Genomic DNA, 24916 nt, shown 5'->3' on the forward strand with positions numbered 1-24916 from the left:
TTCACAGTTATGATTATATAACTGTGTTTCCCTCTCTTATTTTCCCTAGTTTATTTTTCTATTTCTCACCTTTCAGCCTTTCCCTGTTCACAAATGAAACACTAGTTTAGAAAAAAATAAGGTGTGCGTGATCTGGATCTGAATATGAACTCCTTTAAAGGAAAATATAGAACAAGATGAATAGTTCTAAGTACTTTTGTTTCTGGATATTTTAAAGAAGATATTGAAATAATATAAATTGTATTACATTTGTTTTCTAACTAGTTTTATTCTAATATGTCATCATCTTTCCTGGATATTTTAGAGATTTTTTTTTTACCTTTGACTATAAAGGGTGAATATAGTTCTTATTTGCAAACTTTAGCTACCAGAGAAGGAAAATTTCTTTGACTTCCTGAGTCACATTGAAACAAAACCAGCATCCTCTGGCCAGTAGAATTTAGTATAGGATTGTGGGACTGGAATTTGAGGGAACTACCAAAATATGAAATTACCTAATTTGGTGGTCTTGTGAAATGGACCTGAAGGACATCATGGGACCCTGGAGAAAGGCCATGGTGGATACTGGATGTTCTTAAGGGCTTTAGAGATAATGATCATGGAGCCAGAAGGGGAATGCTAGAGATCACTAATCTGGGTCCAATACCCTCATTTTGCATGTAAGCAAACTTCATTTGCCTTTGCTCTTTCTTCAAGGTTTTTCATAGCTTTCACTTTCTGCAGGTTCGTAGGCAGCACATGGAACGATGCCTGAATTTCTTGGTGGAGGAGCTCAAAGTGGTGGATCCCTGTGAAGCACAGAATCGCATATTCTTTGTTTCAGCAAAGGAAGTTCTCAGTGCCAGAAAGCAAAAGGCACAAGGGATGCCTGAGAGTGGTAGGTAGCACTGATCGAGAAGGTTTGGCAGGAGAAGTTTCTTGCAGATCTTGACTTAAAAAAAAAAATCTCATCCTTATAGAATCTTTACCTAACTATTACAGGTGGAGCACTTGCTGAAGGATTTCAGACAAGATTCCAGGAGTTTCAGAACTTTGAACAAATCTTTGAGGTAGGATTTGTTTGGATTTCCAACTTCTTCCTAGGTAGGTGGTAAGATGCCATTGCTTTGCCGTTGTCGCATTAATTTTTTCCAACCTGGTCTGTCATTATTGGTGTACCACAGAAAGGCTAGAAAGAAGAGAAGAAGCTGGGACTCAGTTAACTTGTAAGCTTTGTAAAGTGGAGAATGCAAAAATGTCTCTTTTCCTTCTTTCTGTGTACTTTAATTAAAACTAGTGCTCTGTTTCATTTCTGAACAATATTGAAAAAAATACTCACATTGTACTCTGTTTTAAGGTCAAGTTTGCCAAACAGTCTTTATTAACATTATTCTAATATCCAAGCATTTCTAGCTTAGAGAGAATGTCTAAATCAGCACAGATCTTTCCATGCCCTTGGGCATATGGGTCTCCCCCAACATGATTTGAGGTAACATGGAATCTTGAACAAAGAAAATCTCAAAATATGTTAAAAGTCCAGTTTGAGGTTAATGTTCTACTTCTCCAAGTAGAACACTAGTCTCTTATTGCCTGTGTTCCTTCCCTCACTCATCTCCCCTCTAGAATTGAAAGGTCTCTAAAGGAGAAAGAAAGAATGGGAAAGGTAGGTCACAGGTCAGTCCCTAAAAGCACTGGGGGAGCAGTTACTGGAAGAAGACAAAGGTGATCGTTGTTCTGGGTTTGGTTTCTACCCTTCAATGTTTCTGTCCCAGATAGGCTTTTTATACATCTTGAAAAGTATGGAAGGACTTTTAGACTAGAGAAATGTTTGTTGCTATTTGTGGAGAAGCTGAAAAGGAGATTTTTGGATATGCTTCTTGCAGACTACTTTTGAGTCTTACTTGTCTCTACAAGAGCCATTAGATGTTTCCATTCACTTTTTTCTTCCCAAAGCCAGCCAATATTATCTTTGTCTAGTAGTCATGATCTTTAGAATACAAAGGTAGGGGAGAGGTGAAAGGGGAGGATCACCCCTTGTTCTCTCTTTAGCCCCTTTGAGATAAGAACTAGTATAGGGATATAGACAATGCAAGGCTTATAGAAGAGCCAGGTAAAAAAGAATTTCACTGCTGTACAGGAACATAAAACCTATGGTTTATTAGAACATGATATGTCAGTCTACAGAGATTTTACTTTTTAAATGCTTCCTTCTGTCTTAAAGTTAACACTAAATGTTGGGCAGAAGAGTGGTAAGGGCTAGGCAGTGGGGGTTAAGTGACGTGGCCGGGGCCATATGGCTAGGAAGTTTATGGGGCCAGATTTGAATGTAGGGCCTCTTGTCTTTTGGACTGGCTCTATCCAGTTACACAGCTGCTCCCAGAGAAGAGATTTTGAAGAATGAGGTTTGAAAACTCCAGGCCTTCTCCAGTCAGTGATTTTCCTTTGTTGGGGTGCTCTTTGTACCTTGTCTGAATGTACCCTGGCTGGTTAGGGAGAAATTCGAGCCAGTTGCCCAGTATGGTATGTTTCCTGTGTGATCTTTCTCCTCTCCTGCTTGTGGGAAGCTAGGATGGAGCCCAGATTACTAAGAGTTTTGATGCCTTCTAAGGCAGACAGCTATGGCGCTGCTTGGCCAAACTTCCTCTCTCTAGCTAGAATGTTAATCCTGGCTTTATTTCTCCTGCCAGCCATCACACAGTGAAGGGTGTGAAACAGCATGGAGGTTGAGGGGAAAGGGTCTGCTCTGAGCCTGGTATTAGAAGGCTGTGCTGCGGAATCTGACCTCTCCTCCTTCTTAATGGGGAGTTTGGTGGTCTTATCAAACCCTGAGCTGTTGGGGAGGTGCATAAGAGTTTCTAGGGGTGAGTACTTTGGCAGAATGGATAGAGAGCTGGCCTCAGAGTCAGAAAAAAGTAGGGCTCTGTCTGGTATGGTTTCTGGCAGCGTCTGAGGCCTTAGCAGCCACTCAAGCTCTGCTGGCTCCTCAAGAAGGGGCTCTCCTAAGTTTGTGGAAAGGCAGCCATTTACTGCCACAGATTCCTAATTTATAAGCAAAGGAGATGCCCACAGAGTGTGGGGTACCAGCAATAAAACGAAGACAGTGAGTGCTTACTCTGTGAGCTTTGGATGCACTAACAAGATACAGGAATACACGGAAACACAAAAACCACCTTGCATTTAAGAAACATCAGCTTTGAAATATATAGTATAGACTGTTAACGGCGTCCAAAAAAAGCTATTGGGAAAGGATAAAAGTACAGGAAGTTCCTTCAGATAGGCATAGTTATACGTTGCCCTGAGTGTACTACAACAGGCTGTGTGATTATTCCTGGAAACCAAGATGGAGTTACTTGGGTTCAGAATCAATTAAGCTTTAGTATAGTTAGTTGGTGCCAGGATTTTCCTTCACTGAGAATTCCCTACTAATGAAATAATAGTTCCCAAACCTTTTTTCTCCTGTACCTTTTTTACGTTTTCCCAAGGACATCTCTCAGAGGAGAGTTGGGGTAAGTGGAATAGACTATGGGGTTAGTTTTAGATCAATTGATATGTTTTTAAAATATATTCAGAGCTTCTTGGTGCTTCCACTAAAAAAAAAAATCTGCAAATAATCAACTTTCAAGATAATTGTGTGGCCTGAAAGCAACTTGTGCATTCAATCATATTCTCAATAAATCTTTTTATACTTCAGAAATACTCAAAATTATTGCCATAAAATCAATACTTTAAGTATATATATCTTTTTTCTTTTTTTTTTTTGGCCAGAGACTTATGTGAGTCTTAATGGTTTCTGCTGACCCATGAACCTAGCTCTTTCAATAATGATTTATGGAGGTGTGGGGCGGGTCCATAGATTCATCATGTGGTTTGGTAATTAATAAAGTAACCTACATAAAAGGGAATGGATCTCTTAAGAAATGATGGTTGACTTTTCTTAGAAACTGGTTGGATCCTAAATGAAGTGAGTTGAATTTTAGGAAGGAAAATTCCCTTGATGGTACTACATTCTGTTACCTCCCTATTCTGTCTGGGAACTATTAATTATACTTTGATTAGGAAGTTCATAGTTCTTTCTAGAAAAAATTTAGGGCCTCATGATCTGAATACAAGTTGGAAATCTCATGTTGTTCCTCTTGTTGCTTAAAACCACCTCAATCACTGCTTTGATAGCACCTCTGTGCTTTCCATCAGTGCTGCTCGGGGGACTACTCTTTATAGCCACATGGGGCTTCTTTTAGGGTTTTCCCCTTCTGTCTCCATGTCACATAGGAACGATGCACTACATGACTTTTGCCATCTTGTGAAAGATGGAATTCCTAAAATGGAAACAACTGGCCGATTCGAAAAGTCAAAGTCCAGGAGTGTCTCTGCATGAGGGACTCATTTCTGCATCTAGGAGCTGCTCAGTGACTGTTGCCTGTGTTGAGGCATCTGAGGGGTTTAGGTAGCCAGTGGGAGTGAGCTTTTGACTTCTAGCTTTGCATCCTACAGTATTCGGTCAGCTTCTTCTTTTCTGAGACTTCGCACAGCTAAGAGTTTCTAAAGAGAGGCGTTTCTTAGGCCAAGAACACAAATGTACCAGATTCAGTGGGACAGTTTGCTAATTTGCTGGGTTTTATCCTCAACAAAGGTGTAATGTGGCTTAATGTTGTGGCGTATTTTGTTTTGTTTTAAGGAAAGTTTTATTTCTTGCAAGGATTATGTAGAAAAGCACATGAATCAGATTACAAAGAACCGCCATACTCAATGGATCTTAAATGCTATTTTTGACAAATTTAGTTAAGGCTTTTGTGTTTGTGCAGTATGAAAAAATGACTTCATTTGTTGTTACTTCTTTTTTAATGACAGTTTTATTACAGAGAAATTTACTTTCTCCTCTTCATTTTTTTTTAAACTTTATTTATCTGTCTGTTTCCTACTAACTTTTGGGGCTCTTTTTTCCTATCCAGTCTAGCTCTTAAATTGTGCTGTTACTTTATAAAACTGAATCTTCATGGCTGAAACCTAGATCTACTTCATCGAGGAGCATTTGCCTGCCTTGTAATCATTCTTTTTGCTTTTTTTCCCCCCCTCTTTCTAAAATTTGTCTTTTCTGCTTTCATCATATAATTTTAAGATACTTAACTAGGGATGTGTATCCATAAGTGTCCATAAGAGATCATTTACAACCCTTTTTAGTGATTGGATAAGCTAAGACATGCATTGCTACCAGTTTTGAAGAAGTAAAATATGCATTTGTTTAGAATTAAAGTGTCAAACAAAAGTACACGATTCACAAAACTCCCCAGTGCAGCTTGAACCAGATGAGAATTCATTGAGAAGTATTTAACAAAATTAATAAAAATAGATTTTAATGGGATTTTCTTTCTTTAAAAAAAAAAACCAACCCTCATTTTCTGTCATGAAATTGATACTGGGTATTGGTTCCAAGGCGGAATGGTGGTAAAGGCTAGGCAATTGGGTTACGTGACTTGCCCAAGGTCACACAGCTCGGAAGATTCTGGGGTCAGATTTGAACACAGGACCTATTGTTTCTATGCTTGGGTCTCTATCCACTGATCCACTTAGGCGCCCCAGTGTTTGATTTTCTAAGTGGCCCTAAAGTACCCTTGAGTGGCCCTTACATAGCCCTCAGGTATCCTTAGCAATGTTTGGTGGCCTTGTTTCTATTTACGTTGGATGTACCTGCTGTAGGTCACCTGCTTATGTTAAAAATAAGAATGATGCGTTCATTCCTTCAAACAACCCAAGATATGGGAGAGTCCTTGATAGCAAAGTAGGAAACAAGTTTCAGGTAGGTTTAGAAGGGGATCATGCATATACGGGGGGAAATGACTTAACTCGGAGATCATCAGCGAAGACCCATGAAAAGAATTTACCAGTCATAATAAATTAAAGCTTTTGGCTCCATTCCAACATAGAGTGAGTAGTTCTTGCTCTTATATACCTCAAAGACAAGGAAGGGGGGAGTGCAAAATAGGTTGAGGAGGGATTCAGTCTAAGAAGAAAAGCAACGTTAAGAGAATATGGTCAGTTTTAAAAAATAATAAAGAATGACTTGGGCAGCCAGTTGAGTTACTTACTAAATTATGACACCAGATCTAGTGAGCGCCTCCTGAAGTCTGAAACCAATTCAAGAGGCTCTAGAGAAAGAGAAAGCTTTAAGACACTTAAAGAAAAGAACAGTTTTTACCCTGCCAGAGACACTGTCTCTTACGGATAGAGATATGTCCTCCAGTCCAGGAAGAGCTCTGACACCTACTGGCTGGATGCGAGTGACCCTGCGCAAGTCACTGAACACTCTGCAGACAGTTCTCTGAGACCGTGGCTGACGAAGGGTGCCAGCCTGCCAGGGTTCGTGGAGCATCCTTATTTGGCTGCCCCTACTTAGGAGACTACCCGGCCCTTTCAGACTTCATCTCCCCAGGACTCAACTGAGGGAGCTCATTTTAGACTCAGGAAGTGGTACAGACCGAAAATAGAGGCTGAAGAATGCATAACAAAAAAGACTACGGCTCTTTGGTATTTCCTCAGCTTTTCAGGGCCAGGGTCATAAAGAGCAACATGTTCTTTTACAAAACATACTTTGATAGCAGACTGTTTGGCCTAGTGCAATATTTCTTGCATTATTTTGAAAAACGTAATGAAATTTTAGCCACTTAAGTATTCAAGTTACCATTAATTAGCCCCTACATTGAGTTAAAGGTAAAACGAAACCAATTGATTTTGGCCTTGATTTAGGAGAATAAATCATTGGAGTCATATGGTGTTATAGCTGTCAGAAACCAGATGTATTTGTATTCATGGTTATGAAAATTGTAGGAGTTGTTTTTGAAAGTCGTCAAAATTAGAGTTTAATTTGAATCTGATTCTAGCTATTTTCATGACTATTTCAGCTAGGTTTTGAAGCATAGAATTGTGAATAAAATGAAAACGAACTTTCCTTGTTAGGAAAACTTTTAGGCTACCTGCTTTAATGTAGGAAATTGGGGACTGGTTAGAAAGATTAAATAGGTTCATAGTAACAAATATTTTATGTGGGGGAAATTATCCTGCTTTGTGTTAGAATTTTTAACTCATTATATCACCATATTTTCCCTTTTTTCTTTTTTTTAATCTTTCATTATGCAGTTGACCGTGCACATTACTGTGGAAAAATACACAAAGATAGAGACTTGCTGTTAAATCTTTTTAAGTTTTGAGTTTATAAATGCTTGATTTTATTTGTTTATTTTGGAGGGGAGGGTTTTACTTTGATACAGCAAGTTTTTGTGTTTTAAATTCCTGAACATATTGAGATGGAATTACAGTAATGTGTTGTGGCTTGGGCCCCTCGCAGGAGTGTATCTCGCAGTCAGCAGTGAAAACAAAGTTTGAACAGCACACTATCAGAGCTAAACAGATAATAGATACTGTGAAAAACATAATGGATTCAATAAACGTGGCAGCTGCCGAGAAAAGGTATGATTTCATTTTGTTCCAATGAAAGCATGTTAATTTTTAGTAATCACTTAGATTTCCAAAGTCAACTATTTAACAAAATACGTTAAAATATAACATTACAAAATCACCTTTGATTTACTAAGCATTTTGTTTCCTTTTATGGATAATAATGTTCACATGTATTACAAAGTAATCACAACTCAACTGTAAGTTTTTGGTCCACAAAATCAGTTGTCACTGAGATTCCCATTTTTTTATAGGGCAGAAAATACATTTTCAATAACCAGAATATAAACCAATTTAGCAGCATATGAAATGAGTATGGAGGGAATCGGACCTGCTGATAGGAGAATCAGAATTTTTGTAGGAGTAAATAACCATTTTAGGGGCAGGGATCATTATTTTTAGTTATAAACTATTTGATTTTTCTCAAGGAGTGCCATAGAATTGTTAAATTAAGGAAATTTAAGCTCTGTTCTCAAAACTTGATAGGAATAAGAATTTTGGCTTAGATCAGTAAATTAGATTGCTTTACACTTTGTGGATTTTCCAAATGCTTCCCCCAAAACAATGATTTATACCAGAAATTAGCTGATTCACTTAGTATTGGAGTGCCCCCTTGGTGTCTGGCCCTGTGGGAAAGCAAAAAGGAGGGAGGGGTGACCCTAGCATTCATGGAGCCTGTTAGCAATAGTAATGACTAAGTTAAGTTCATTTTAATCCTTCAGATTGCTAATGGTATCTAATGTATTTCTAACATAGTTAGCTGTTAGTTTTTTTTTTTTAATTTAATTTCTGTGAGCAGACTTAGGCTTGCTTAGTTGCTTTAATTCCTTTGTATATGCCTTAACTGTGTATTGTTGCCCCATAATGATACCTTAGGATTTATTCACTGGAGGAGAGGGAGGACCAGACTGACAGATTGGACTTCATTAGAAACCAGATGAACCTTTTAACCCAAGATGTTAAGAAAAAAATCAAAGAGGTTACGGCTGAGGTAGAGAGCAAGGTATGTGCATTTAAGAATAGCCTCAAGGGGCTTGTCTTGGCAATGGTGGCATTCTGGGATGTTTACGATGTTTCTCAATTTCTTGACTCCTTCTAATGCTCTCAGGTTTCCTGTGCCATGACAGATGAAATTTGTCGCCTTTCTGTTTTGGTTGATGAGTTTTGTTCTGACTTCCATCCTTCTCCAAGTGTGCTCAGAATGTATAAAACTGTAAGTTTCATGGCCGCCCAGTTCTCATGGGCGTTATTTCCTTATTTTATACTATTGGATGTAATCTTCTTAGGGTCTTAGTAAATCCCAGTTTTATGTCTGCCGACGTTTTCAGATAGACTCACATGTTCGCCTCCACGTATCCTTTATTTGCTTTTAGTCTTTATTTCTATGTGTTAGAGAGTTACAACAAACATTAAAAGAGTCCACTCTAGGCTTAAACTGGAGTTGTCTTTGCCTTGGTCAATAGAATGGAGTTCATTAACTATTTTTTTCTATATATGATGCCTAACTTGGCTGAAACATTATCCAGGATTTTATTCCTTTTAATATTTGTCATTTTAGGGATGACAGAACATTCCGTTGAACTCACTACCCTATACATAGGTGCCTAATAAATGTTTGCTTAATTTAATCGAAGCTGCAGCAAGGAGAGGCTTTCCTCCCTAAGCAAGATGGAGGGGATCTTTGTGTGTTAGCAGGTGATGAGAAGCAGAGGAAGCATTTTTGAGGGGAGGGAGAGAGACAGACAGACAGACACATTTGTGAAACTATGGAGAAACATAAAAAAATGTAAAACATGTTAGCTTTTGTTAGGCTTGAAAGATTTATATTGTAAACTATTATTTTATGTCTGCCCTGGGATATAATTGGTTATGAAAAATAGTAATATATACATTTAACAACAGGAACTAAACAAGCACATAGAAGATGGTATGGGAAGAAATTTAGCAGATCGCTGTTCCACAGAAGTCAATGCCTCAATGTACCAATCACAACAGGAAATGATCGGTAATAGTTTTGTTGCCCTAAAATGGAGATTTTTTTTTTTAACTTAAAGGGTTTATTTTGTCATTTGACAAAAATTGTGTGCTTGTCCTTGAGTTGTTTGAAAGTCATATTACTGTGAACTCTTTAGTTGTCAGGGGTAATACATGATTGGTCATTTTTCTGCTTTCTCATACAGTTCTAAGGGGTTTGGTATTATTTTGAAGGTAAAACAAGTATAATCTTTTTTTTTTTAAAGTTTATTTAATTAATTAAGGGTATATTTCCATGGTTACATGAGTCATGTTCTTTCCCTCCCCCTCCCCCAGCCAAAGATCAATTCCATGGGTTTTACATGTGTCATTGACCAAAACCCATTTCCATATTATTGATATTTGCACTAGTGTGATCGTTTAGAGTCTAAAACAAATATAATCTTACTGTATACTTCAAATTTGTGGGAAATTTTTTGTAGAAAATTATAGAAAAAATTTTAAACACACAAAACCCACTCATACTTGAAAGGAGTGTTGTTTTTTTTTTCTGCTTTTCAGAAAATTTGAAGCCATTGCTTCCTGCTGGTATACAGAATAAGCTTCATCTATTAATCCCTTGTAAGAAATTTGATCTCAGCTATGACTTGAATTGTCACAAGTTGTGTTCTGACTTCCAAGAAGACATTGTATTTCGGTTTTCCTTGGGATGGTCATCCCTAGTTAGTCGTTTCTTGGGCCCTACAAATGCCCAGAGGGTCCTCTTAGGATTATCAGAGCCCATTTTACAGGTATAGTAAAACTTGTTAAAATTCTGCTGGAAACTCTTCTGTTTTACTGTATATGATTTTAAACAAAACCAGATCCGGCACACTCATGTATTTGTTAGCACATAGACCAACAGTTGCTTTCAATCTGGCTACTCTTCCTTTTGATATACAGAGTGTGTCTTTGAGAGAAAATAGGCCCTTGACTTTGGGAGATCTCGATTCTCCTTAAGCCTTTGATAGGTCTTGGTGCCTCTGGAGCTGGCACACAGTTACGGGAAGGATGGGGCTTTACTTGCTGGTTGTGATTCACGGTGACTGAGCACGTTAGTGCCTTTGTGGCCACAGACTTTTAAGATGCAGAAAGTGTGCCTGGAACACTTCCTCTCAGAGATAGGAGCCACAAAGTAAGGCCAAGAAGACCCAGAATGAAGGGCAGCCATTAACCTCTCAGACCACCAGGACAGCCGAGTGTCTTGTGAGATGGTCTCTGCCTCGAGGCTGCTTGTCCTTCCTTCCCTGCACCACGGCCACCTCTCCAGTGTGTGCCAAAGGTGTACTTGATGCACTCAGCTACAGGGAGTCCCGCATCACTGGCTCTCTGGCCCAACTGTTGTCTTTGATACTCTTCAACTTTGAAGTAAACTGAAATGCAGGATGACGTCTTCCAAACTGCAGTTATTGACCCAGGAAAATTGGGACTACAGTCTGCTCACTGTTTTAGCCAGTCCATTTTTCACATTCTTCACAATTAGCTTTTTGAGGTTGTGGGGTAGTGGGGGTACAGATGACTTTTTTCTGCATTATTTATTATTAGTGTTTCCATCTCCATTTTCCTCAGAAGGACTTCATGAACTACTCACTAAGGGAATAACTTCTTTCCTTTAAATTCAACAACTTCTGGAGAATTTGAAGGCTAAAAGATAAAGATAGGGTCTCTGTGCAACCAGTCATGCAGCCTTGAGAGAACTAGTAAAGGGGGCGGCTTTTAGTAGAGTTTTGTAAATATAATAACCATCTTGTTCTGTTTGTTTTTCCACATTGCCAGGTTCCTCGATCTATAGCTTCTACTCCCTCTGCTCCTCCTAATCCTGCCACACCAGATGCTGTGTCTCAGGAAGAACTGATGGTTACCCTAGTGACAGGGTTAGCTTCTTTAACGTCAAGGACTTCCATGGGCATCATTGTTGTTGGGGGAGTGGTGAGTAACACTATGCTCTCTGAACTACAGCCAACATTTGGGTAGTGCTTTATAGGACTTCCAGGAAAGGGGACATCCTTGGCTCTGATTCCAGGCTCAGTGATAATATTCAGGAGTTTTATAGATTAAAAGTATACAATTGTGAAAAGTGTGATCACAAATAAAAATATCTCTTTGAAAGATGTACACTGTACCAGATGATCTTCAGTATTAAGGAACTTGTTTCTAAATTGGATGGTTAATAATATGAAACATAATGATTTTTTGAACATTTTGCTTTTAAAATACCTTGGATTTTGTTTTTGTAGCTCTGAACTCTCCCAGGTATGTGGAAGTAATAAATCTGAGATTCACAGCTCCCAGGCAGTTAACCTATTGTGTGGCAGATTGGGAGATAAAGAAAATGAATTTACTCATTTAATTTTATTTGTTAAGATAGTGAACATTGGAAGCTTGTCTTATCTGTGATTATCTTTAGTGCATGAGAAAGTTTAAGGTATTCCACGGACTGCTGGGAATTCTTCTTTGTCACAGACCTACAAAATTTGAGAGTTGAAAAGGACTTCATTATGGCCCAAAAGTTTCACCCATATGTGAAGGGAATCTTTAGCTCTGCCATAACTAACGGGGGTTATCTAGTCTTGGCTTGGAGGAAGAGCTCCAAGAACTGGGGAGCTCACTGGGAGGTAGCCCTTTGCCCTTGGGCACACTCTCATTGTTAGGAACCTTTTCCTGACATTAAACCTACTTTGGCCTTTTGTCCACTGGAGTCACATAAAACAAGTAACATAGAATCCAGGTTTTTACCATCTGGGTGCTCCTTCTTGAACACTTTTCGGCTTATTAATAGATCCTTCTTAAATCCCTTAAACTCAACCCAGTAGTTGAGATAAGGAATCTACTGGAACTGCCAATTCCTTATTCCTGTAAGCTCCATCTTCTGTTTCATTGAATTGTCATATTACACTGCTGTCTCATTGACCTTGGAACCCACTAAATCCCCCTGGATCTTATTGAAAACAAATTACTTTCTAACCATGCCTTGCCCATCTTATTTTGGTAAAGTTCATTGATTTTGTACCCAGGGATTTTTTTATCTTACTAGATTTGAATCCAACACTTCTCAGCCTATCCACGTACTTTTTGAACCTGATGCCGTCAGAACAATGTGTTAACTGTCCCTGTAGACTTCATGTCGTTTGCAGGTTTGAGGAGCACTCCTTCTATGTTTTTGTCAAATTCATTGACAGGAATGTTAACTAAATATCTGAGGGCCCCGTGCAGATCTCTGGGGCACTCCACTGGAAACCTTCTGCCACATTGGCATTGGACAATTAACAAAAACCTTTTGAGACTGGGCATCCAGTCAATTCAATTCTGAATCCATCAATTTCCATTATCATCAAATCCATTTCTCTCTATCTTCTCTAAAAGAATTGTAGAACTAATCAATACACTGATCCACAAGTCTCCAAGAACTCATGAACAGTTCTGCCTACCTCCAGAAAGAGCACAGAATGAACTCTTTTTTTTCTACTTGATTTTTTCTTGCTTTCCCACTCCCTCACAACCTGGCTAGGGTAACTTCGTATGTAGAATGGGTATTGTACTTCTTGCCTTCTCAGTGAGCAGGGAAGGGACTAGAGAGAGAGAGAAAATAGGGAACTGAACGTTTAAAGTGAATGTTAAAGGAAGAAAAAGTAGATCGTGCAGACACAGTAGTTGTGGGGCTTTGAGGAAATCATTTAATCTTCTTAGCCTTAGTGTTAGTACTCTGTCTTTATAAAATGGGGATAATAATTGTTTTTACATATTCAGTGAACTCAATGAGATAAGGAAGCTACAACACTTTGTAAACCCTATATTTAAAAGAAAAAAAAGAATAGTTTCTTTATCAAAAGCTTTGCTAGAATTTAGTTAAACCTCTATCCCCAACAGTCTCATCTACTCATTTAATAGTCCTCACAGAATTAGTTTGGCGTGACCTGGTCTTGATGAAGTCATGCTGGCTTTTTCTAGCCTGTTTCCCCTTTTAGATGGTTGCCAACCATCTCATTTAGGATACCCTGGTATTGGAGTTGTTGTTACTGACCTGGCAACCAGTGGTAGGGTGGTAAAGTACTGGACCGAGAGTAAGAAAAAATAGCCTCGGACATTTGTTGCTTTGTATCCCAGTTTCCTCATCTATAAAATGAGATTGAATTCAGTGACCGCGATCTATTGATCTCTTGAATTCAGTGACCGGGATCTATTGATCTCTTGAATTCAGTGACCGGGATCTATTGATCTCTTCAATTTTTTTCTCTTTAGAAAATTGGGTTATTTGCAATTCTCCAGTATAATGTTACTTCTCTAAAATGACCTTAAAAACATCACTGACAATGCTTAGTAGTCACAATTACATTTCTTTCAGAAACCAAAGATGTTCATCAGGGCTAGGTGACTATAAATTAATTTTTTTTTAATTAAAATTAGTTTTTTCTCCCTCTCACTATTTCTCACTTCTTGTAAAATAAGCATACTCAAGCAAAACAAATTTCCACGTCGGCCATATTTTCTTAAAAAGTTTTATTCATTAGGGCGGTGGATTGAAAGCCAGATGGGAGGTCCTGGGTTTAAATGTGGCCTCAGACACCTCCTAGCTGTGCGACCCTGGGCCAGTTACTTAACTCCCATTGCCTAGCCCTTTCTGCTCCTCTGCCTTGGAACCAATACACAGTATTGATTCTAAGACAGAAAGTAAGGGTTAAAAAAAAAGTCTTATTCATTCTCTACCACCCTCTTTCAATGGGGGGTAGCTCCTTTCATATTCACTAGCCCTCTGGAATCCTGGTTGGTCATTGCCCTGAGTTCTTTATAGCTCTAAGGGGTTTGCTTTTGAAAGTATTATTAGTTCTGTATTAATTGTTCTCTTGGAGACTGCTCATTTTACTTAATTAGCTTATACAGGTCTTGCCAGGTTTCTCTGAAGCTGTCCCGGGCATCATTTTTATGTCCCAGTAGCACTCCACCATATACATAGGCCACGATTTGTTCAGCCATTCATTCCCTAGCTGATGGGCACCTCCTTGGTCTCCAGTTCTTTGTTACTACCACCTTGGTTCTATAGGTGCACCTAGTGGTGGAATTGCTCGGTCAAAGGGTACACCCAATGTAATGAATTTTGGGGACCTAGTTTTGAATTGCTCAATTCACAGCTTGCCCAGTAAATAGTATATTAATGTTCCTTTTCCTTGAGAAGTGCCTCGGAGCTCTCCAGCGCAGTGAGGTGCTTTTGCTTCTCTCCACAGTTGTGTGACCTGTGTGGCCTCTTGCTGGCCTCAGTTTCCTCAGTGATAATGATACTAGCACCTACCTTTGTGAATATCAAAGAAGTTAATAATTGCCAAGTGCTTAGTATGGTGTCTGGCACAGAGTAAGCCAGGCCTAAAAGTGAGCTGTCAGATTTTCCTTATAAGCAAAAACAAAGCCAGAACCGGCCATGGCGTCTTTTATGCCATCCAAGCTAAGGCCCTTGTCATCGTCTTGAGCTTCCCCCTCCCGCCTCCGCCCCTTCCGTGCTTGATGCGCTGTTCTCTGCAGCCGCGCCCATCCTCAGACCTCTTGGGCGAGCTCCCTTTGCACCCACGTCGGTCTCCGGGTCTTCAGGAGGGCATTCCTGTTCTCCCTGCAATGCCCATGGAGCCCCACTCCGCATGATCCGGGCCCTCTGAAGAAGAGGCTACACGTTACTTTGCGCACGAGTCTGAGGCTCAGCAAACAGCAGGCCGGCCGGGCCGCTGGCTTGGAGCTTTGAGCTCGGGCGGGTGCGAGTCTTCCTGCAGTCCCCGTGGGATAGTGACGGCCCTCGAATGGAGCTGCTGCCCCGTTCAGAGGCCCCACGCAGTGTTTGCTCTGCCCTTTCTCCTACAGGTCTGGAAAACAATCGGCTGGAAGCTCATCACCGTGTCCCTCAGCATGTACGGAGCGTTGTATCTCTATGAACGGCTGACGTGGACCACGCGAGCCAAGGAGAAAGCCTTCAAGCAGCAGTTTGTCAACTATGCCACGGAAAAACTGCAGATGATCGTGAGCTTCACGAGTGCCAACTGCAGCCACCAAGTGCAGCAGTAAGTCACAGCCGGCCTGGAGGCCCCACGAGACCCGCTGACTCGGCCCGGGCCTGTCCGGGGTGGGCGAGGCTGAGGTGTGAGGCCCGGCCTCCACCCTCGCCCGGATCTCCTCTTGGTGCCTGGAGGTCAGGGAAGCAGCCGAGGGCCTCTCACTTTAGTGTTGATGGACAGCATGAGCTTCCCTGGGAACTGAAGGCCCCGTAGACTGCTCCAGGGCAGGGACCAGCTCAGGCCTGGTGCAGGCGGCACCTCAGGACTTGTCCACTGATTGTGTGCAGGGATGGACTTGGGCCCATCTGCTGGGCCAGGATCTCCCATGTCCCCGGCCGGGGGTGGGGAGGGGCAGTTGGGGACCTCCTGGGCTTCGGGCTCCCCTGGCCAGCATGGAACACTGACGGCCCCTACTCAGTAGGGAGTTGGGCTGTAGCTTCCTGCTCTAGAAAACCAGGCTGAGGTGGACCAGAGTCACCTGATTCATAATTAATGAGATAAGTTCCATGAAACTAACCTGGAAGGTAATCAGTGGGACAGGAAGGCCGGGGGGAGCCCGAGGCGGCTTCAGGGACAGGATCTGAGTGGGAATGAGGAGAGTCCTGTCTAAAGCTGAGGAGCCAATCCGGGTCAGAGCAGGCCGAGCAAACCCCGCTTTCCTGGTAGCTTTGGTGTCGACCATCCAAGCTGCCCCTTCTGCAAAGTGGCATTGAAGCTTTTGTTTCTGTTTTAAATTTGTTTGTTCAAATTCACAGGTATCTCCCTCCCTAAACCCTCTTTTCTTATTTGTTTGTTTTAAAACTTTGCAACTTAGGAACAATTCTAAGGCAGCAGGGGACGCAAACAGGGTTAAGTGACTCATCCAGGGCCACACAGCTGGGAAATGTCAGAGGCCAGATTTGAACCCAGGACCTCCCAGCTGTAGGCCTGCTGCTTTAAATGGTATACTACGAAATCACTTGCCCTGTCCCCCAAGTAAAGCAGACTGGCTGAACGTGGTTTTCTCCTTAATCTGTTTTTTCTTTCTTAAAAAGGGAAATGGCCACAACTTTTGCTCGGCTGTGTCAGCAAGTCGATATTACCCAAAAACAGCTGGAAGAAGAAATTTCTAGGCTGTCCAAAGAAATAGACCAGTTGGAGAAAATACAAAGCCATTCAAAACTTTTAAGGTATGAGCCGTGGAGAAAGTGTTTTCTAACAAAATACAGTCATTTCGTCCTGCCGCTTTGATGCAGAGCCATAAAGGAGGGTCATCCTGACATAAACTAGCGAATTGGTGGTACAGTGTTGACTTTTCAGTGTTGCTGTTGGAGTTGGAGTGAGAGAAGCTGTTTTATCAGTAGGAAAAACATTTGTTAGTGCGGCTCTCAAAACCGAGAATTGGGTCTCTTGGGAGCTCGGTATATCGCGCAGGCAGTTAAAAGCCGTTTCAATGAAATGAAAACAGCGTTTGTCACTTGGAGTGGCGAGATGGTCCCTCGTGTGGGCTTCCAGGGCTTGACCCTGGCTTGTATGGTGTCGCCTGGGATGGTACAACCAGCAGCAGCAGCGTTTCCCGCAGCATTCAAGGGTTGCTGCGCCTCTGGGCTGGGCCAGGGAGGCAGGGTCACACGGGTGTCGAATGCTGGGCAAAGCCTGTCGGCTTTCCAGGCCCACGCTTGGCATTGCTTCTAGGGCCGGGGATCCTGGTGTGTGCATGGTTTTCTCTCTCTCCCTCCCTCCCTTCTCCTTATCTTCTGGCTTGGAATTGCGCCAAGGGTCAGTGCCAAGGCAGGAGAGTGGTAGCAGCCAGGCATTTTCCCAGGGTTTGGGAAGTGTACGTGTCTGGGCTCGTATCTGAACCCAGCTCCTCCCGGCTCCCGGCCTGGCCCTCCTACACTGGGCCAGCTGGCCGCCTCGGGGGTGCCGCCTTCTGTCGGACTTGTTCGGGGCTCCGTTGACACGCGCCGAGTGGCACGATTTTCCAGACCGGCAGAAAGACTGGACTTTTTACAGTAGCGAAGTAGGAAGCTGCGAGTACGTTAACTGGCGGCCAGATAAGCCTTGTTCATCTCTGACTCACTGGAGAAATCTCCCATTAGCCGGAATCAGGCCGGCCTCCGAACAGGGAGGACTTGGAGAGCTTGGCCTGCTTCATCGGATGGGCCAGGAACGGATTTTGGAAGTTGATGAAAGACTTTGTGTTCTGGCTACTTGCAGGGAAGCCATAGAGAGCGGTAGTGGCGCCGTGACGTCTCTTTCTGGCCTGTGGGCCACAGTGCATGCTTATGATCCATAGCCTAATTTGGGGTCATCTTTTGTCTACTTTTAAATACAGAAATAAAGCGATCCGACTTGAAAATGAGCTGGAGAGTTTTACAAGGCAGTTTCTCCATCCGGGCAAATAGAAGAATCTCAGCAGACGGCTCTGGTGGCACCGGAGGGAAAGCAGGACTTCTGGGAATGATATGGACTATGCCTGTCGAATATTGCAAATCAGGGTATAGATTGTGGCAGTGAACATTCTCGAGGTGTTTGCGTTTCATTAACAGTGGTTATGTGGTATGTCTGTATCCTTACGTGTGAGGGGGATAAAGAACCAAATTTCTTGCTGATTTAAAATAATGAATGAATTTGTGAAAGGAAGTACCACTAATTGTGATACCCATGGCTGGGGAATGGGGTCTTAAGCTCTTTAATAGGGCTGTTTGATTCTGAAAACCCTGCTTCCTGGCATCCAGGAATTACGAAAGGCCATTTCAGTCCTATCTTTTCCAGGATAATTTCCAATAGCTTCTTTTATTGAGAATAACCAATCTTTAAAAAATTACTTCTATTTCTCTAACAGCCCAGAAGAGGAAGATTTCTTAAAGTGTGTATTATTAATGCAAGTAACATTCATTTTTGTCACCGGGCAGGTAAGCAGAGAACAACCTATTGATAGGTTTCTCACTGTTGCCCATTATGACTGCCTAACACATCACAGGCCTTGTCATCGAATTGTTGTTCACTTAAAGTGGGATTTGTGGGTGATGGAGTGATCTCCGGCCTCTGCTGGGCTAAGGAACAAACGGCATCTGTGAACCTCGTGAAAGGAAGCTGGAAGGGTGCGATGCACAGGAAGACAGCCTGGCCACCTAGAAGAGTCATGATGTGGAGGAAGAGGAGCGTTTATCAGGACGGATGGCCCTGGGCTCCACGAGGAGCGCCGGCCACCTGGGCTTCAGGGTGAACTCGCCAGCTTGAACAGCATTTCGTCTCACCAGTGTGCTTGACTAGACACAGAAGTGTCATTCAGTTTGCTTGTATCTCCAAAGTGGGTTGAGAGTTAGTGTAGGAATGATTTTGTGACTGGCTAGCCAGTTCTGGCCAGCTTTGACATTTTACTGGGGAAAGAACAACTTCAGATGCCCTTATTTTAGGTACCAGAGCTGAGCTCTTTCCCTGGGCCGTGGCTGCCTGAGCAGTTTTCTGTTGAGAACATTTTACTGTATATAGGGATTTGGGGGATTATTCATTCAGTGCTTCCCTTTTTGTGCCTTTAAGGCTTCTGAATGCTATTTATTATTCAACCTTCTACAGGCAGGGGTGCCTATATTTTTAAAGAATAAATAGCATTGTTTTTGGCCATTAAAAGCCTTTCAAATTATTTATATATTTTTATGCAAATTAAATGTTTAACAGGATAAAACCATCAGGTCTGGAACTGAATGAAAAGTTAACAAGTTGTATGGATTGGCAGTCCCAAATAACTTGTCTCACAGGGCCCAACTGAGGAATGGGAGAAGTGGAAACACTGGGTGGTCTTTGACTGAATTAACACACTACCCTTTGGTCCAAATTGGCGTTGGCCCTCAGTAGGAGACAGTTCTGTATGCATGTGAACAGCACAGGGGCTTTGGTTGCATCAATCTGATTAATGTAGCAATTATAAACATTTTCTTCAGTTCTCTGAAATAAATAATTGCCACCTGATTGGACATCTGCTGTGTGCATGTTGGAAATAAAACAAGATGGCTGAAGACAAAACACAATCAACCCCCCAATCCTGAAGCCACCCCAAGCCCTTTCTTGTTTAATAAGTCGGGGAATGACAAAGCCTACGACTTGCACAGAAATTATGTCATTTTAGCACTAACGGGGTTCAGATTTTTGCAAGATACTCGATGTCTATTTTCTATGTATGTTTGCAAGATCATTTATAAACTTTGTATAATTCTCAACTTTTTACAAACATTATAGTTAATTTTATAGCTGTTCAAACTTGCGAGGGACAAAATAAAAACTATACCCATCATTTGCTTGATAGAAAAAGTTTATATTGGCACTTGGCAAATCATGCATCACTTTTTTTCCCTTTAAGATCCTTACGTTCTGTCTTAGTATCCGTTCTAAGGCAGAAGAGCGGCAAGAGCTAGGCAATCTAAGGGACTTGCCCAGGATCACACAGCTTGGAACTATCTGAGGCTAGTTGGAGTTGAGGCCCAACTCCAAGCCTGGTGTTATTCATTTTGCTACTTAGCTGCCCCCATGCGTCGCTCTTAGCTTTTTTTGTTTTTAAACCTTTACCTTCCTACCTTCCCTCAGTAATGTATATTGGCAGAAATAATAAGAGCCAGGCAAAGGAGGTTAAATGACTTGCCTGCCATCACACAGCTAAGTTTGTGAGGCCACATTTGAACCCAGAATCTGCCTCTAGGCCTAGTTCTCAACTCACCGAGTCACTGAGCTGCACAGCAAGCTTCTGGGGAAGACCACCATATCCCCCTTTGTAGTTCTGAACTGTTTGTTAAACTAGTGTCCTGTCAACGAGGCTGGCGTGGGCAGGCTAGAAAGGATCTTGGCTCCCTGCTACTTGCAAAAAGACTCTGGCATATGGCAAAGCTAACCTGTGACAGTTGAGCCTGATAAATTACTACTCATCAATTGAACAAATGTTGCATTGGAGCCTTTGGGAAATAGAGGTACTGTGCATTTTGTTTGAAGTAGAGTTTAACTTCATTTGTTCTTCATTTAATGCATGCTTAAATAAAAAAGTCTAGATAATCCCACTCATTCTCCCTTTCTCTGCCTGGAAGGAAAGCCTATGGGCATCATTAATAGTCCCATCTCTGGGGAAGTTTACTTAAAATGATCAGGGCCACTCCTTGGGAGAAAAGGACTCCTGGGGGCAACTGGGTGGGTAGCTCAGTGGATTGAGAACCAGCCCTAGAGATGGGACGTCCTAGGTTAATATTCTTGTAATTTGGAATTTCCAAATAGTTATCAGAACCAAGCAACCAAGAGTCACCTAATCCTAATCTGTCTTTACCCAGACAGACATTTTTCAAAATCATTCAGTTTAATTCACCGTTGGGCGACGTTAGTCCATGTCACATATACAAAGGCTGAATCTTATATCACAACTGTGGGAGGGGAAAAAGACCCAAGCTTACAGAGAGTCTGGTTAAAAGCACTTATTTTATTGGTTACAATATCAACTCATGGCACCATGTTTCACTGAGCCACTGTACAAATACAAAGATCAAATCCATTGGAAAAAAGCTATAAACAGAAGTTCATAGCAAGTGACCATTTTCACAGGGAAGTCATTGATGCAAAAGCACTATTGGAGAATGCACGGCACAAGTCCCTGGTTTTTATTATTAGCTTAAATTAAAGCTGTTAAGATGTGGATACAGACACACTCCAAAGGCAGTGTGGAATTGTTTGTAATCTTTACTGACTTGTCTGGTCCAAGTCAGCACAGAGTGTGTAAAACAAATATCCTAAGTAAGATGAGAAGAAATATATCGGAAATTTGACTATTATACAGTGACTGCAAAACAAAAGTTTTTAAAAACCAATTACGTTTGGACTCCTTTGGATGTATTATGTAGTACAAGTGTTCGAATGCCTCTTTGAAAGGAGAAAAAACACAGAATAGAGCACCATTGTGTAAGTAAAACAAAGGCTTGAAATATCTAAAGACTATTCCACTGAAGTCCATATTAGTCAAAAACCTAACATACTGTGTGTGGTACAAGATTTGGTCAGGCACATTTAATCTGTTATCAATTATATCAATTAGTAACACTTTACACATTTTACCATTACAACACTGCATTAACATTCTGCATGTATTTTACATAACCAGCAACTGGATAAAAAGGCCCGGGGTGCCTCCAAAGTGTAGGAAGAAGTTTTACCAGCATGCATGCCAGATTACGGAATACAAGGTGCACCACCAGCCCATGCTTGCTTAATTTATACACGAAATGTGACCTCAAAATCAGTCATTCTGCGGCCCAACACAGCAGACAATGCATGTTTTCACCTATTCTAACTAACCAGTATTTTAAAGTATAGCACTATGGTCTAGTGGCTGCTGACTGTCCTCCGAACAAAGGGAGAAAACAAATGGAATGTTATTCATGTTCCTCTTATAAACATAAGACACGATGTCACAATGGAACAGGCGGCACAAAGATGAATCTGCCACGTCCAGATGAACTGGCAAAAGACTTGGCCAATGCCATGATTTTGTTCGTTATAATGGGAGGTTAGAAATATCAGTTTCAGACATTGTTGTTCTATTCTGAACTAACGTATAAGCAGTCTTTTCACTCAGGAAAATTCCAGAAAGTCCTTCATAGTTATCAGAACCGGGTATACAGTGTCATTGGTTTCGTTCCGTTTGGGGGCTGACCCCAATCCATGTAAAACAGAATGAATTCTGAGTACAGAATGTTAAACTTCAGCCACACTTAGAAGTTTCTCATTTAAACCATGAGGCACAAATTAAACAGCAGAAAGGGGTCCCTAAAATACCGCTTTGGAAAGATTGATTTTCTGTTCCTGTTGCCCGCTGCCCACTGGGACCCAACAGCTCTGAAAATCTGAGGACAAATTTATTTCCCTATGACACAAACTACCAGGCCAGGTCACCTGAGCCCTTTGCAGAGACTAACAGTTAAAATCTGTTGGAGAGGAAGAAATAAAGAATCAGACTTTTTCGGAACCTTATTATGCCAGTAGTCATCTTGTTTTAAAGTGCTTTATGCTCAAATGTCAATCACTGACATTTATAGTAAGAAACAGCTGAATAAATTTTAGGATTTGAGAACAATTTTATTTCTACCAATGCAACAGAAATTGCTAATATTTTTGATACAAATGGAAGTGGCATTTGAATGGCATTAAGTTTTCTTTTCAACCAATTTAAAGATCGGTAGATTTCCCTTGTGTGTGTACCTTCCGGTCAACTTTAGGAATACTTAAAGAATAATAGAAATCTATGGTAGACGGCTGTGCTGAACTCTCAATATGCAGATAAATTTAACAACCGGCAAACTACCATTTGGTGCATAGAAACGAGGGAACTGTCAGCCTACCTATTTAAATTTAATGAAATAGCCTTGGATGCTGCTGGCAGTCACTCACCACAGCACAAAGATGACTCTAACTTGTTAATCACTCGAGTCATCAGAGTAATTTTAAACTGGTCTATTCAAATTGTTGAAATATTAAAGTAAACACTTAACCCTTGTGGCTTGTCCATGTGCTACAGACAATTATGGCCATTGGCACGCAGCTTCCAAACGGCTGGCAAGGACTTCTCTCATCTATTTTGCTTTTTAGCCATTTTTCCTGATGTTGAACCAAATGACAATGCTTTTTCCAGAGGTTTGCACCTTCTGTCTGACCCCAAAGAGCTGCTCCTTAGGAAGACACACAAAGACACAGGACATCATTAGGACAGCACACCATTCACCAAAGTCATCTTGCAGAAAAAGGAAAACGCACGAGTTCTTGTGATCTACAGTGTAGAATAATTTTGGTCCGACACCTCCCGAACTGGCCCTCAGTGTATTCTCTTTCTAGCACATCCTATGGAATGGCTCCCAAATTCGTGGTGGTTGGCACGCTTTACTATTTGTAAACAAGACAGATTGACAGGCACAGTTTGGAAGTGCTGACGTCGAGAGTAAAACGTGACCAAAATGTCCTGTTGGTCTCAGCAGGAGTCTGTGGCCCGAAAGCTTAGCAACAAGGGGAAGCCACATCACCCATGAAGTGACTGATTTCCAAAGGAAATCCGAGTCCAGCTCTTCTGGCGGACCCGGTGCTATAACACCAAACCACTCCGGTAAGGAACTCTGACTGCTGAGACTGGCTCCTAAGGGGCCAAAGAGCTCAAGAAATGACGGTTGGCACTGGAGGGAATACTGAGACACCACAAGTGATGGATTCCTGCTTCCATTTAACAGACCCTGGCAGCTACTAAGACGAGAAGGCACGGGCCATTTTCACTACCCTAAATGTCGTAGAAACAGTTTACTTAAGGTTTTAAATAAGGTTACTGACCCAGAGACAAGGGGTCATGCTCTTCACTCAACACAGTGCGATCTCGCTACGCTAACTATACATAAAAGAGGCATATATACTTGGGTGAGATCCTGGGCAGGATCACCAGGTTTCTCTTCATCTCTGAGGCAAAGAACCAAAAAAAAAAATTCAACCTGAAGTCTTCCAAATACCCTAAAAACTCAGCGTAAAATCCAATTGGCCCCGCGCCCAGTGGGACTCGTCCCTCCTAGTGTCATCGTATTACAATTAGCCTTGAAGAATGAGCAAGAACGTTGGCCGTGGGTCGGTCTGCGCCTCCTGTCGGACGTGCGGGCAGAGCCCCAGAGGAGTTTGGCAGGGTGGAGAGCGCGTCTTCAGGAGCTCTGGGAGTGGTGTCCGCCGGCCCTCCAAAGCCGCGGCACCACTTCCCGGGCAGAGCCGTTTCACAAAGACGAGATCCTGCCAAACTATCATTTGATCTCCAAAATTCAGAAATACGACATTTCAGATAGATGCAAAGCTATACATGTAGTTCTTTAAAAAAAAGCAGACGTACGTTAGACAGACGGACATGTTACGGGAGAGGCTGCAATAGTGTGTGCATTCTGTTCCATACCAGGAAAATGGAAGATTAGCAGACTCTGAGCACAAGCAGAAATTCCTCAGATCAAGCTACCCAAATTTCCCAAACAAAACTGGGTCTGTATTCGCTTTCTTGTCCCCCTGATTTTATACACCGGCCCCCCTCCCCCCTTTTCTTCACTTTATTTTCTAATAGTTTACATAAAGCCTTTGTGTGTGTGAGTGTGTGTAATAGTGAATAGAAAAAACCCTCCACTTCACCTGCAAATACAAGGTAGAAATGTTATTTCACAGCTACAGGCTGCAGCATTGATCTCTCCAGATCTCAGCGGAGAATGGAAAACAGACAACCCAGTTAATTCCAGATTCTAAGAAAACTGTCCCAAGATCCTGTCGCTACAGCCATGCCATCGTCGGTGACACCTAAACAGCTGACGCGGTTGTCGTGGCCGGCAAGAACACCTAAAAGAACAAGGAAGAGAAGCAGGATCAGACGCGGCGCCTGCACAAGCTCGGCTCCCCCATCAAGGTGTGCTGTGTGGAACCGCCAACAG

At 41.8% G+C, this 24916-nt stretch overlaps 2 protein-coding genes across 6 annotated transcripts in view; one reads left to right on the forward strand and one right to left on the reverse strand.

The window, feature by feature from the left end:
- MFN1 (mitofusin 1) overlaps positions 1-19749 on the forward strand; it is a 41227-nt gene extending 21478 nt beyond the window's left edge. For both annotated transcript variants that reach the window (XM_007501968.3, XM_007501969.3), the window contains exons 8-18: positions 724-877; positions 982-1049; positions 7319-7440; positions 8305-8431; positions 8537-8641; positions 9331-9433; positions 9964-10193; positions 11218-11370; positions 15283-15479; positions 16508-16642; positions 17791-19749. In XM_007501968.3, coding sequence (XP_007502030.1) covers positions 724-877; positions 982-1049; positions 7319-7440; positions 8305-8431; positions 8537-8641; positions 9331-9433; positions 9964-10193; positions 11218-11370; positions 15283-15479; positions 16508-16642; positions 17791-17860 — 1464 coding nt within the window. In that variant the 3' untranslated portion in view covers positions 17861-19749. The remainder of the gene's footprint in view (positions 1-723; positions 878-981; positions 1050-7318; positions 7441-8304; positions 8432-8536; positions 8642-9330; positions 9434-9963; positions 10194-11217; positions 11371-15282; positions 15480-16507; positions 16643-17790) is intronic.
- A 1144-nt stretch (positions 19750-20893) lies between these two features.
- The window catches only part of GNB4 (G protein subunit beta 4), a 48458-nt gene continuing 44435 nt past the window's right edge, over positions 20894-24916 (reverse strand). For all 4 annotated transcript variants that reach the window (XM_007501971.3, XM_056807063.1, XM_007501972.3 and 1 more), the window contains one exon: positions 20894-24824. In XM_007501971.3, coding sequence (XP_007502033.1) covers positions 24718-24824 — 107 coding nt within the window. In that variant the 3' untranslated portion in view covers positions 20894-24717. The remainder of the gene's footprint in view (positions 24825-24916) is intronic.

The sequence above is a fragment of the Monodelphis domestica genome, chromosome 8, assembly GCF_027887165.1.
Source record: "Monodelphis domestica isolate mMonDom1 chromosome 8, mMonDom1.pri, whole genome shotgun sequence".
NCBI classification, from domain to species: domain Eukaryota; kingdom Metazoa; phylum Chordata; class Mammalia; order Didelphimorphia; family Didelphidae; genus Monodelphis; species Monodelphis domestica.